General features: G+C 48.5%; 1 protein-coding gene across 1 annotated transcript; it reads left to right on the top strand.

Moving 5' to 3' along the window:
* Positions 1 to 860: 860 nt before the first annotated feature.
* Positions 861 to 10,899, top strand: dyl (transmembrane protein dusky-like). Its single transcript, XM_014358951.2, has 6 exons — positions 861 to 949; positions 1,830 to 1,963; positions 8,753 to 9,531; positions 9,610 to 9,927; positions 10,008 to 10,371; positions 10,456 to 10,899. The coding sequence occupies exons 2-6, from the start codon at positions 1,880 to 1,882 to the stop codon at positions 10,849 to 10,851; spliced, it is 1,941 nt and encodes a 646-aa protein (XP_014214437.2). The 5' UTR covers positions 861 to 949; positions 1,830 to 1,879; the 3' UTR covers positions 10,852 to 10,899.
* The last annotated feature ends 3,447 nt before the right edge of the window (positions 10,900 to 14,346 follow it).

Here is a 14,346-nt window from a genome sequence, read left to right as displayed (position 1 = left end):
TAATAGATGTGCGAATGATACAGGACGAGATCGAGAGAGGCTGCCAAGTGCCGTGTTCCGCGGGGCATAAAATCGCGAAGGAGGATACGCTTTGCATAAATGCATATACTTACAATGCCTTTCGACGTTGCTGTACCACAGAAGGGCCTTAATTTCCATTCCTCTTCGTATACACGCGTTTTCAGCTGATGGCGGGGTTGAAATCGCGGTGCTAAGCTGTTTTTCCAGCTCGACTTTTATACCTGTTTGCGGAAAAATAGTGTGTTACTATATGAACAGGGGTATAGCTCCAAAGGACCAGCTTGGGTATTTTTTAGTACCGCGTGATTTTTCGATCCGAGAGTGAGTGCCTTGCGGTTCGACGAAATTTCACCGAGCCAAGGTGTATACAACGCTGCTCTCGTTAAAAGTTTCCGATCCAGTGATTTGGAAAAGCAGCATTGCCGAAAATTTGGGGCCTCACCTCGTACCCCCCCCCCCCCTCCTCTCCCAATCCTTGGCAAACAAGTGAATTCCACTTTCGTCAGAGGGATATCTTTTTTTCCTCGAAACGGGAGGAGAAAGAGACGGAGAGAGAGGGAGAAAAAGGAGGAAAAAACGCGAGCCGAGGGGCCCAGCTCTCGAGAGGGAGATATAGCCGAGCGAGAAAGCGAGCGAGAAGGAGGAAGCGCGTGCACATCAGGAAAGGGAGGAGGGGGCACGACAGGCAGTGGGCCCCCGTGAGTAGGTCAGTGGGACAAAGTGTAGCGAGGCTGGCTCCGCGTGGAAGTTCCCTCTTTCTCGGTCTCGTGTGGCGTGCGAGTGTTGTGTGTGTCCGGAGTTGCTGGCGTTGCTCCTGGTGGTTCAGTTGTTGCCGGTGCCGCGGTGATCGGCGCTGCGCCGTGCTCGCGTTCAGTCAGTCTTCCTCGGCCAGAAACATCACGCCTCTGACCGTCTTTATACCCCAAGTGTACTGTCATTTGTTCATATTGTTGTCACCACTGTTACATCGACAATCTCATTTGCCCTTTGATGATATACTTATGTAGATCGCGATCGTGTGCGTGCGTTGATGGATGGGCCGGGCGAGTTTTTTTGGCTCGATTTTTCGCGGGTCTTGAACTTTCGGAGGTTTTTAACGCGGAGGAACTTCGGGTTTTACCTTTATTTTTCATTTTGTTTCCTTTTTTTTTTTTTTTTTTTTTTTTTTTTTTCATCAGAGTAAAATACCAATTTTTCCATGTGATCCGTGTAATCGGGTAAAAGTGCAATCCAGTGGTTTTTCCTATCTAGTTTTTATCGATCATTCCCATCGTATCGAGGCACTGCTGAACATTGTGTCGAAAATAGTTGTGGTCTGCGATGAATTTGATCAATACAAAATCAGTGCAAGAAACTCAAACAGTGCAATTTCCGATAATGACGTACAATCACCGTGGAAGCGCCGATTTTCTCGAAACTCACGCACAAATCGGCAATCATCCAATTTGCTCGACATATTCGATTGCCAGAGAAAGAAACTATTTGTTGAAGTAAACTAGTTAACGAGCGCGGTGGCAGTAAAATCGTCGACCATCGGCGCGCTAATGATAGCCTGCGAACTTGCCGATTGAAAATAACCCAAATTATATCGGCGGGGAAAACTAGTCCGTTCGTTTGATTTCTAGTATTAGCGAGCAAATCGGTACTTTGGCTCGCACATTGCGCAAATCGCGCGGTTCGTTTGCCCCCGATTTTTGGCAAACGATATTTAAAAAAACAAAGCATTTTTCATACACACGCACACACGAACAAAACCATGTCATGTAAATGATAGTTGAACTGACCAATTTTTGTGCTTTGAATTGCAGAGAACAGATAAGACGGAAATAAGAGGGAGAGAGGAGGGAGAGTCAGAGAGATGGAGAGGACGCGGAGGAGTTTACGGACGCCGACGACGAGGACGAGAGCCCTGTCCCTGTTGCTGCCGCTCTTACTGCTGGCAGTGAGTACAAATGAAAATTTAAAAAAAAAAAAAAAAAGCTGCTGAACTCCATTTTTCTTCTTTTCTTTTCTTCCGTTTCCCACGCGAGCGATCGCGAAAAGTTTTCCGGGCGAGAGCGACGGCCAAGTTTCCCATGAATAACAAAACGCGCGCTTAAAGAAACGCGGCCAGCAAAGTTGCGCTCGGAAAATACTGCGGGAATATCTTTGCAGAAGCGTAATAAATTTTCAAGTCCACCCGGCACGTCTTTAACTCGGTGCAATTGTGAATAGTAATATCGACAAATACTTTTTTCTTTTCTTTTTTTCCTCAAAAGTATTCGTCACCTTTGTTTTGGATGAAATATACTTTTCAAATCAGCAATGATCACTCAATCATCGATACAGCGAATCAACAGCCATTTGGTATTTGCTTCTTACCCAAGAAGTGGTAGGAAAAAACAGTCTGTATACCCCTTGACTCTCCTTTGTAACCTCAATGAAGCGTCAAACTGTTGCATAAATCATCTCAGCTTCCTGGCCATTGGAAGGCAAACGAGCGTGAAATAGCGAAAAAAGCCGTGTCGGCACTTTGTTGCAAACGACATAATTTTATGAACGCTCCGGGGGAAGGAGAAAAAAAAAGATCGCGGCAATGAGTCTCATCGCGATGAAAAGACGAAAATCTTCCGTCTACAGTTCATTATTCCGCGCTAACCAATCGAGACTCCATTTTTTTTTCTCTAGTTGCCATTAAAAAAAAAAAAAAAAAAAAAAAAAGAAGAGCAACAGACGAGCATCGATGTAGGTGAAATGTCTGTCTGACTGTTCGGGCAGTCCGACAACTATCGTCTGTTACTACTGAAGCTATATTTTCGCCCCCTCCTCGCTAATTGCTGCTCATTCACGCCACAGTGACACTATCGGGGTACACCCTTTAAATTAAAGGCAACCACGAGCAGCCAAAGTGAAGTACCATCCACAGGAAAAAAATAAATCACGGAGCTTGCATAAATCAACGAAGGCTGCGTCGAAAAAGTTTGACGCTTTTTTGTCCCACGCAATAAGGCCTCAACTTTGCCAAAATATCTTCCGATCGACCTTCGCTTCGCCGGGGGATTAATAAATTTTCGAGTTGTTCCAGCGCAACTTTTTTTTTTTTTTTTTTTTTTCTACCCCTCACGGGATACGCTCGCGTAACCCCCATACAGAGAGAAACTTGTAAAACACCTTGCGCATCGTCTTCAATGTTTTGCTTGATGTATTGCCACACAAATCCACGAGGAAGAATGTCATCGACGGATAATCGGGGGAAAAAAACAGGCACGTTAGGGAGACCCCCATTTCTCCGCCTCCTCGCGCAATCGGCCACAGTAAAATCAGGGAAGGGTGACGCGGGGCAAGGACGCTTTGCCCACACGTTATGTGCGTATAAAGGAAGGGAGAGTGGAAGGAAGAATGTGCACTCGCACAGGTTGTTTCGGTTAGCAGACGTACACTCACATATACACACACATACGAGGAGAGAGAGAGAGAGGAACTCGAGGTACCTGCTCGCTCGAGAGGGAAGGAAGGAGGGAGACGAAGAGAGTCCGGCGGAGCGACGATAGTAGGTCACTGCGCCGGACGCGCTCTGGCCCCTTTACGACTGCCGCTGGTGTGGACGTGTGTGTGTGTGTGTGTGTGCTCCTCTAGCAACAGTGCCGCGGTATATACCGGGACGCGGAGAGCTCCTTTAAAACGCCTGGCAATCGGACTGCTTTTTCTTTTCCTTCTCTCTCGAGTGCGAGCTGCGTTGCACGGGCTTTCTTTCCCGGTATAAGAGAGCAGACGCTCCGGGTGTGCGAGATAGATCTCTCCCCCCGCGTGGTTGTCACTGTCGCGTACGTTAAATGGAAAAAAATGGAGGAGCTGCCCGTCGCGTTGGACTCGTTTCTGGCACCTCGTCTCTTTTTTTTCTTTCTCTCGCGTATGGGTGTGTGCGACGTGTCTTGCCCGCCGGCTGTTGCCGCCCGTCTCGTTTACACCTGACGCGCGTCGGGAGTTATTAGAAAAGGCGAGGCTTAGCTCCGGCCAGTGTTCCTTTTGACTTTCGACTGGAAAACAGGTGTCTCCGATCGCGAGTCCAAAAGTAGGTGATTCGGCGGCCTCCACTCCCCCAACCCCTTGCCCCCGGGACCATCAAATTTAATTGGCGTCGATCGGTAGTCTTTTTGTAAGGCCAATTACTGCCGGGACACGGGTGTCAATGGTGACTCAAATGCACGGAAACACTGCACGTGTCGCACCGAATATATCTCGTTTCTCTCGACATCGACTCATGATCCCGTCGAAGCATCTCGTTCACAGCATGGCCCCGAAACACTCGGTCAGTGGTCCCAGGGAAGTCGGTAACATAAGTAAAAACAACATCTTTCTCTGGGGGTAGTTTTCCGAGACGATAGTATATTCCATACCTCTTCTGTTTTCTCTTCGGTACTGCGCAAGTGCTCGTTTACGAACGCGACACGTTTAGAGTAATCGCTCGGCCGTTCCCCGTTAGAGAGCGCGTGTCTCCTCCGCCAAATCGGTTGCTCCCGAGCACTTTTTGTTCGTGTACGCGTACAGTCGCGCGTGCCAATTAAAATAACTTATCAATCACTGACGCGCTTGATCCGCACTGCCGATGATGATTAATGCACACGGTGGTGTGTACCATTACTCAGCTTCCCTCGTCCCTCCCCTTCTTCCGGTTCACCACCGATGACATACATACCTGCGTACATTGTAGACTGGTGTTTTCAATGAGACGGTATAACGTATACGATGCACCGTTGCGGATTGGGACGGGTGTCCTTTGCAAGGCCGAGCGAGTTGCTTTCCTCTTTTTTGCAAACTTTGCCTCGTCCTTGGTTTGTTCCCCAATAGATTTTCGCTTTACACCCAGGGAGGGACAAAAACCCCTTGTTTGTGAAGCAAACTTTTTCTTCTTCGACTCTACGTTTTTTTTTTTTTTTTCTTTACTCGGTTGGATGTAGTTGATCGACTACCATCAGATTGTCGTTTGCAACTTTGTTGCGAAAAGAGAAAAAGAGATCTCGTTGTAACGGTGCTGTCTATAGGTGATGCGACGAGTTAGAGAGAGTAAAAATATGTATTTAGAGGGAGGAGAAATAGAAAGAAAAATCGGCGGTTCGCCGAGTCCGTGTGTAATTAAGTCGTTTTCAATAATGAAAATGAACTTACTTATCCGAAGCGGAGGCGTGACTCGAGGTGGGAGTCAAACAGGCGTCTCTCGCCCGAAGCGTGTAATTTTGCGGGACACCGCAAAACGATCGCGGCCTATGATTGTACATTAGGAGCCATAGAAAAAAAAAACCACGATAAACAGTCGACGACGAGCGGATTAGCGACGCTTCGCGCGTTTCCTTAAAAATTAAAAATCGAGAGCGCGCGCGGACGTGCTTGGAATAAACAAAAACAAAAAAAAAAAGGGAAGCTCCGAAATGATTTCGAGGTTTCGGGAACGCGGCGACTTTCTACCATGGATGTGTATACATATATGTAAGTGCGCGGCGCGTGGTTTTTTTCGGAATATCGCGCTCGAAAACTTGTACTTTCTTTTTCGCACGGACCAGAGGAAGAACACCCGCGAGCGCGTCCAATTGTAGCGACGATGAAAAAAAAAAAAAAAAAAACAAAAAAAAAAAAAAAAAGAAAACAAAGAGTCCGAGTGTTGCGGAATAATTGAATTCTAATTGCGTTGCGCGGATGAAAACAAAAGAGCCGAGTCGAGCGCTCGCAGGATCCAATATCCTATACGTAGTATCGGGCCAATCGATGGATGCAAAGCACAGAGCGTTTTCTAGTACAATCTAATCCATACGTAGCACGTGTATATAGACCCAAAAACCTGTAGATTACACGGTAATTGAAACAAAGCAACCGCACTCGAGGAATACACCCACCAATGCCATCCGAGTACCAAACGAACCGGAAGTAAGACCGATTGGATTATGCAAAAAGTCGAGCGCGCGCGCGTTACTATAATTATGTAATCGGGTGAGAAGACGAAGGAATGGGGGGGGGGGGAAGAGGACGATTGAAAATTAACCTCGAATCGAGTGGCTCCCGGCCTAATTCTCACGGCACGCGCCCGATATATTATGCGTTTACGCGTGCAGTTATGGGTACATACACATATATTATGGTACGTGTATGCGGGGCACGTACAAAAGCGTTAACGTACGCGCGTTAGCACACAAATAATAACACACGACGCCGAGCACAGCTACGCTTCTAATTAGGCCCGAGAGGGGAAAATAAGAAGTTGATTTCTTTCTGCACCTGCAGCTCCTCATATTCATGCATACACGCTACACCGTGCGCGGGGTATACGTATAAAAATGTAGTTTGACGTCTGGGCGGGTTGTATATATATATAAGAAAAAACATCTGGGGCGAACGACTCGACGTGGCGACATTTTCCACCGCGGTCGTTTCTCTCTGTACCACGCGCTTGTGTGTGCGTAGTCTCCTGGTACGTACAAACACCAAGTGCGTAATAGGAGACACCGCTCTACTTTTTCCACGGGCAAGCGACACGACGATTTTCTCTTTGAGAGATACATCGACCACGCGTGCGTGTACGTACGAGTAGAAAGGGGTGGGGTGGGTCGGACTTTACAGCTCGCGACGGAGAAATGTATGTGTATGTTATCGAAATTCCAAAGTACACGGGCGCGTGGAACTGTGGCGTTGCCCAGGGGACTCTTCTTCTACTATGGGCCGTACTTGGTGCTGAAAAAGATACTAGCAACTTTGCTACTGTGCCCTTGTACTCGCGATAGATAGCTTCAGTTTTTTATTTTTCAACTGTATACTTAGCCAAGGGATATTTAGCATAATAATGTATTTCAACGGGGTCCCATCAACCCAAAAGCGCGTCATCAGCATCTATGCGCGTGTAACACAATCGACGCGTTAGGCAAGGTCATCGTAAAGGCAACCTGTTCCTCCGGAACCTCGTGCCACCGTTTGTACGATATTACATCGGCGCGACTCGTGTCACGCGAGGGTCAGCGGACAATGGCACTTTACGGGCGATAATGGGCAGTCCCTCGCGCGTCTTTTTTGCGCAGTTACGCGCGCGCGTGCAACGACCGACTTTATACGTTACACATGGGTGGGATATTGTTTTCCGAGGGAAGGGCTTTATGGGATCCCCAGACCTTTTACTGCAGCTGTTACGCGAAAATGGCCCATTGTCCGAGAGAGACGTATCACCGCTTGTAAGGGCTAATAGCGAGTCGTTCATTTTTTACGGGGGTAAATCTTGACTCGATTTACAATGTTTTTTCGAGGCACACGCGTATACAGGTAAAAGGAGATTTTTTTTTCTTCTTTTTTTGTAGATACCGTTACCTCGTTTCCGATGCTAATAATCATCGATTCCGTAACATCCGACACGATAACACATTTACATATACGCGTACGACAACCTGCGTCAAACGCAAGCCAATCCCGAGTTCCGAATCTAACCGCGATTAACAATAAATCGTCGACAATAAAAAATCGGGAGGGCAGCCGAAAGGCGAGCATCGCGCGTGCATCGCATCTTTGATCTCTCGAGTCATTTTCAATACGAAATTTCCGCGAAACGCGCGCGGCCATACCGAGCAATTACCGCAATCATTTCCTCATCCTCTCCCCTCGCGTGTACCTATATTCTTTCCTCGAGTTTCTCCTCCGGTGCGCGCCACACACATAGAGACCGTGTATTACACGTACCTATACAAACACACGTGCCCGGTAACCCAGAAAGGATCCACTGCTGATGCTGCGGCTAAAGAAAAAGGAAGAAGCGGTAGCCTCGAGGCGATACCAGCATGGTATACGATAGTTGCTTCTGGCGGTTGTTTTTTTTTTTTTTTTTTTTTTTTTTCACATTGATGCGGTAGGTGTACCTGTACGAGGCGACGCGACGGATAAAAGTCTGGAGGAGGTTTGTTCGTATATACATATATGTACACAATAAACTTAACGCGGACACATCTGCAGCTGTTAATCTGTTAATTGGTGTTTATGTAATGGTTCGTTTATGACACGCATCGATAGTTCCTCCAACAATTGCGCGACGATTACGAGAAGTATGCGAGTAAGATCGGTAAATTACCGATTAAATCACCAAAATTTACGTTACGCTGATTTATATTATGCTGATTAATCTTGATTAGAGGTGCATCGGGTTACACCTCCCTCGTAAATAATGTATATACACCACGACTCTGTCCCCCTGGTCCAAGTGGCAAGTTGGAACGATCTCTTGTGCAACACAGCGACGAACTCGACGTCCCCGTCCTCTTATTTCGGTTCCGTTACTTTTCGACTCCCTTTATGATTTCCTGTCCCTTTATTTCTTCACACGCTCGTGCGTATCAAGCGATATGGATGCTTTTTTTTTTTCCTCGACCCGTCCGACTGCACGACGCGGCGTCGCGTTTCTCGAAAGCTTTATTACGACGTTGCTCGAATTTATCACTCGACGTATTTCACATCTTTATTTCTTCTTCTTTTTTTTTTTTTTTTTTTTTTTTTGGTCAACGTTTTGATGCCTGTCGAGAAGTGTGCCGTTGAATAAATTTCACCGCTCGCTCTCCTGTTTACCAATCTTGTCTTTAGATTGTTTCGTTCGGCCTCGTCCGCATAGCCCTTCATTATCGTGCTAATGCGACCAATGCAGGGAAAACCGTCCTATACCCTGTTGTGATGCGTATTGTGTGTGTGTGTGTACACGAGCAGTGTAATAAACGACATGATCGGTAACTTTCAGAGCCACATCAATGGCGAGGCGCCGCTCGACAGCAGCGCTCTGCCCCTGGAGCACAGGTCGGTGTACGGGCCACCGGCTCAGTACGGGGCGCCTGGCCACGGTGCCGAGGAGAATTGGCCCCTGGCGTCGCCCGACACGCCCCAGATAAAGCACCTGCAGGTCCAATGCGAGAAGACCCACATGCGGGTGAACATCGAGTTCGACCGGCCGTTCTACGGCATGATATTCAGCAAGGGCTTCTACTCGGATCCGCACTGCGTCCACCTGAAACCCGGCACGGGCCACTTGAGCGCCACCTTCGAGATATTCCTCAACTCGTGTGGCATGTCGTCCTCGGCCAACCACAACGTCGCCCCGTACGGCTCGCCCACGCCCTCGGGCAGCTACGTCGAGAACACCATCATCATCCAGTACGACTCGTATGTCCAGGAGGTCTGGGACCAGGCGAGGAAGCTACGCTGCACGTGGTACGACTTTTACGAGAAGGCCGTCACCTTCCGGCCCTTCCAGGTCGACATGCTGCACGCGGTCACGGCCAACTTCCTCGGCGACAATCTTCAGTGTTGGATGCAGATACAGGTGGGCAAGGGGCCCTGGGCCTCCGAGGTCTCGGGCATCGTCAAGATCGGCCAGACCATGACGATGGTCCTTGCCATCAAGGACGACGAGAACAAGTTCGACATGCTCGTCAGAAACTGCGTGGCCCACGACGGCAAGCGTGCCCCCATACAGCTGGTCGACCAGTACGGCTGCGTCGTCAGGCCCAAGATCATGTCCAGGTAAGAACAACTTCTTTTTTTTTTCCCCTCCCACCAATGATCAAGTGCTTGAATAATAATATAATCGTTTTGTGGTAGATTCCAAAAGATCAAGAACTTTGGGCCGAGCGCGTCAGTGGTGAGCTTCGCCTACTTCCAGGCGTTCAAGTTCCCCGACAGCATGAACGTGCACTTCCAGTGCGTGATCCAGGTCTGCAGGTACAACTGCCCCGAGCCCAAGTGTGGCCACCCCGGCCTCGAGTACGGGGCACCCTCCAACGCCCTGACCACCGAGTACGGCGCCCCCGTCCACCAAGGGCTCTCCTCCGAGTACGGAGCGCCACCAGTGCCCGAGTACGGGGTGCCCCCGGCCTACCCCGACCCACGACACCCCAGTGGCCCAGCCGGCGCATACAGGTACGTCTTGATCGGGACTCGAACCCGTGTTCAATACAACGGGTGAAAAATTTACCTACGTGTGTATCCACCGTTCACAGCGAGCCGAGTCCCGACGTGGTGCCGGCACCGCAAGCCCAGACCTCGTCGTCGCCGAGCTCGACGTCGACGGGAGGCAACGGCGACTCAACGGCGAGCAGCAGCGCGCCCCAGAGCTCGGCCCAGCAGCAACAGGTCCAACAAGCCCAGGACAACATCCACCTGCCACCGCCGCCCCTACCCGGGAAGTACCAGACGTACCAGACGGTCAAGAGGACTGGCACCGCCGGTAGCGAGGAGCACCTCGAGGGCAACCTCGCGACCCTCGGTGGACGGCCGAGGTCCGTCGAGGGCCTGCCCGCCGAGCTCCGGGGCGCCAGGAGAAGAAGGAGGAACGTTGCCGACGACGACGACCACCACCACCACGTGAGTCCAGAGACTAATAGTAACGGAACTCCTTGCGAATGCCAATGGTTGATACGTATATATTTGTATTGCCTGTTTCAGCAGAGCACCTTCCACACGGTGACTTTCGTGACGTCGCACGTGTACAAACGGGCCGCCCAGGAGATGACGGACGTGAACACGTCGCGGGTCATCCAGGTGGTGGCGCCCGGGGACGTGAACTTTGCCCTCGGGACGCAGAGCAGCGACAACGACACGACCGTGGTTGTGCAGGACGCCCCACTGAACGGCGACTCGGAGACGTTTTGCGTGACGATACCGAGCTTCATAACCGGTCTGGCGCTCTTGCTCCTCATAACCGTCGTCTCGAGCCTCGTGGCTGGATTTATGTTTGTGCGCGTGCGCGCCATGTCGCGCAAAAACGCGGGCATCCACTTGGGCTTCGCGCATCCGGCTTACGTGGCCGAGAACCACCCCGAGTTCATCAAGGTCGCCAACTGAGCCACTCCCAAAGACGATTTTCTGCTTCTTTTTTTTTTTTTTTTGTTTTCTTTTCATCGCTATTATATGCTATCGTCATTACCAGTACGGAGATACATATTGTACCATCGAGCACAAAGAGGAGCGAGCCGTGGAGCCCCTTGTCGCCCTCGGCCCGTGCATTGACCGTCTCAGCTCCTTCTCTCTGTCCATCATTTGTCTCTCGCTCGCTCTTGCCTCGCCGAGGTAATGGGACTCTCGATCGGGCCGGCTCCAGTCGGGGCAAGACTGAAGATTTCTCGTTTCCTTCGCGGCTTTCCCGGGGGACCTTCCGATGGACCGCGTAGTGTTGGTTTTTTTTTTTTTTTTTTTTTTTTTCGTACTCTCTCTCTCTGTGTAAATATTGGAAAGGACTCGGGCAGGGGGAGAAGCGGAGGGAGAGAGGCCGGCCGAGTACAGAGGGCGAGCTATAGGGAGAAGGAGTTAGAAAGAGAGGAGAAAAAAAAGACACGCGCGCACCGATGCTCGAGAAGAGCACTCGTGCCGTTGTTGAATGTACATATTTTGTAAGACGAAGAGTCGAGACGCTGAGAGCCTTCGAGTTGCCCCATCCCAACCCCCTTTCCTTTCCCACATTTCCATCTCCCATGTGTTGTTTCATCATACGTTTTTTCTTAACCAACGCCCTCGTGTATTTTCTCATTTGTTGTTGTTTATGTTGTTGTTGTTGCATGCGTGTGTAACATCGAACCGTCGACCTTCCGGGAGATGCGGCCGCGGTAAGCGCAGACTGATTCATCCACGATGATGTTCGTGCCACTACGAGTGCTATCGGTCTACACTTACCGCCCCGGAGTGAAGAAAATCATTTTTCCACCCCTACTCGTACGCTTGTGTTGGTATATCTATATATTGTGACGAGCGACGATGATAATTATACTTTGGGCAGCTCGTATTGTATGAAGGGGGGAATAAAAAAGAAAAAAAAGCCCCTTGTTTTATATATATATATGTAACGCATTGAACGTCGCTCGAAGCGATAAAAAAAAACCCTTTATTTATTTTTTACAAAAAAATTAACTATTAGTTCACCTTGCCTTACCATTGTCATTTTGAAAAGAAAAAAGTGAAAAAAGGGAAAAAAAAGAAAAAAGATTCGCACTAACCCTAACTTATTATTGCTCATCCATTCATCTCTCACTCGATCATACTTGTTTCCCGAATATCCTTGATTTTCGTTAGTTCATCCCTTTTATCATGTAGACCGATCCATATAAACATTCCCGCGACGTGGGAATGTGTTTTACGTACGTGTCTTGAGCACACGCCCCTACACGATGATATCGTATGCTAATATCGGACACGAGATCCATGATCATACCATGTAAGGATTTTTCATGATTGTACGAATTATACATACATATGCATATAAATAAATACATGTATACATTACTTTTTATTTATATAAAAAAAACGTCGTCTTCTTTCTTCAACTTCCCTCCTTTCCGACTCGTATACCGATGACTTTGTGAGAAAAATGTGTGCTCCCAAGGACACCACGGTCGACCTATATTCACTTGGAAATGAGCTACACGGCAGAATAATGGTCCGTAACTTTCTGAAATTTTTTAATACCGTAAACGGTGTTACGTGGAGCTCGAGGGTGCGAGAGGCATTATGTTGAATCATAGCCGTCTAAATAACACAAAGACAGTGCTACAACCCCTCGAGAAGTCGGCGCAAGAAAGGGCCGATGAATAATAAATCATCCACGTCCCTTTTATCGTAATGGTACACAGCGAGAATTACCCACTTCGTATAGACCGCCGCAGCGAGTTTTTCTTACTTTCATGTCTTCCGATGGAGACACGCAAATTACTTGTACCGAGTCTAGCTGGTGCTTTTCCTATCTGACTCTTTTTTTTTTTTTTTTTTTTTTTCATCTTCTTCTTCCAACTAAAAGTAAGCTTTGCCGTTTTGTTTTCCCCACATGTGCATAGAGAAGAAAAAGGTCACACCCACGGGGGTGAAAGAATCCCTACCGAAAACTCGCCCACCCTCTAAAAAATGAAAAAGGAAAATGTTGATGAGTCAAAGAAATTCCGGGGGGTGAAATAAAATTCCCGAAAAAATTGTACATTTAATCCCGCGATTTTTCGAGACAGATTAAATTGATAAACTCAATCAACCCTTTCCCGAAATCGGCCATTAAAATAATAAACAGCCCTCGGTGGTCGAGCCGATGGATTAATCAGTCCCCGCACGCCAAGCAGAACCGGCAAACGGACACCTGTAATTTAACTACCCCACATATACGTATACGTAGCTGCTGCGCGTGTGTGCATATAGGTATACTGTATGGATACGCCACGGCCACACTAATCCGACACGCTCAACGGGAGAAGCGGATATACATAGGTACGTCTATACTGGGCGCACGCGAGTATATTATACGGCTCGGCCCCTCGGGGCTTGAGACACGTATATTAGGCGACGCGGGCTGCCAGCGGTGCTAAGTAGCTCGCTAAATAAGGGCCCGTGTATGTATTGTCTTGGGGGAGGGTCCGGAGGATACCACCCGTATATTTGGTGTATCGACGAGGACGGTTCGACGGCGTCGACGGAAGCGAAAAGTTTTATCGGAGTGTGAAAGAGAAGGAGGGGGGGTAGGAGGGGGTGTAATTGCACGGCAGAGCCAGCCAGCTGGAAGATTTTCAAAGAGGCTCCAATTAGGGCGTCAGCCCGAGAAATTACGTGCCTTTCGCCGCCCGGCCTCGAGCGGTGTCGGGGGATGTTTGCTGTATACGCGTGTATACGACGCGAGGAGAAGAAGAAGAAGAGGTGCAGAGGGAACGTTGTGTGTCGGTGAAGGAGAAAGAGAGAAAAAGAACAAAGCGAGTGTGGAAAGCTCGTGGTGGATGCAGGTTGAGTGAGTTATAGTTTTTTTTTTTTTTTTAAAGATTCTTATTAAAATTGGGCAATTCAAAGCAATTAAATTGCGTCAATGTGAAATTACAAGTAAGATGTTGAGAGTTGACCAACAGCTCGTTAAGGAAAAAAAAAAAAAAAAAAAGAAAACAAAAGGCAATCGAAAAATAGGCGGAAACAAAGCCTTTGACCCTGTAATTGCAGGTGTCCACGGTTGGAGGGATTAACCAAGTTGGGGGATGGCGTACAAGCGATTGCTCACCCTCGGGGGTAAAGGCGACAAGAGACCCCCGAGCCGAAGAAGTACAAGGGAGAGCTTGCAAGCTCACGGGGGTGAATTAATTTTAACGCGCCTGGCACACACCGTGCAAGCGAGAGATTATTGTTTTGCGATTCTTTTCTCGCCACTGGGGGCCTGGGAATAAGTAAGTACGCCCAGCTAACGTGATTTCTTTTTTTTTTTTTTTTTGTTTTTGACAAAGGGGCGAGAGGGTTTTGTATGTTAAGGTACATACAGTTGTTTCTTACCAATTGAAAAAGCGAAGAGTCGACAGAAAAGGCGAAGAGTCGTTGTAACGTAGTTTTGCG

The sequence above is a fragment of the Copidosoma floridanum genome, unplaced genomic scaffold, assembly GCF_036245765.1.
Source record: "Copidosoma floridanum isolate Cflo_tuat_1 unplaced genomic scaffold, Cflo_Japanese_pri ptg000001l, whole genome shotgun sequence".
Classification (NCBI taxonomy): domain Eukaryota; kingdom Metazoa; phylum Arthropoda; class Insecta; order Hymenoptera; family Encyrtidae; genus Copidosoma; species Copidosoma floridanum.
Note: the sequence above shows the minus strand (reverse complement) of the source record. Positions and strands in the feature narration are given on the sequence as shown.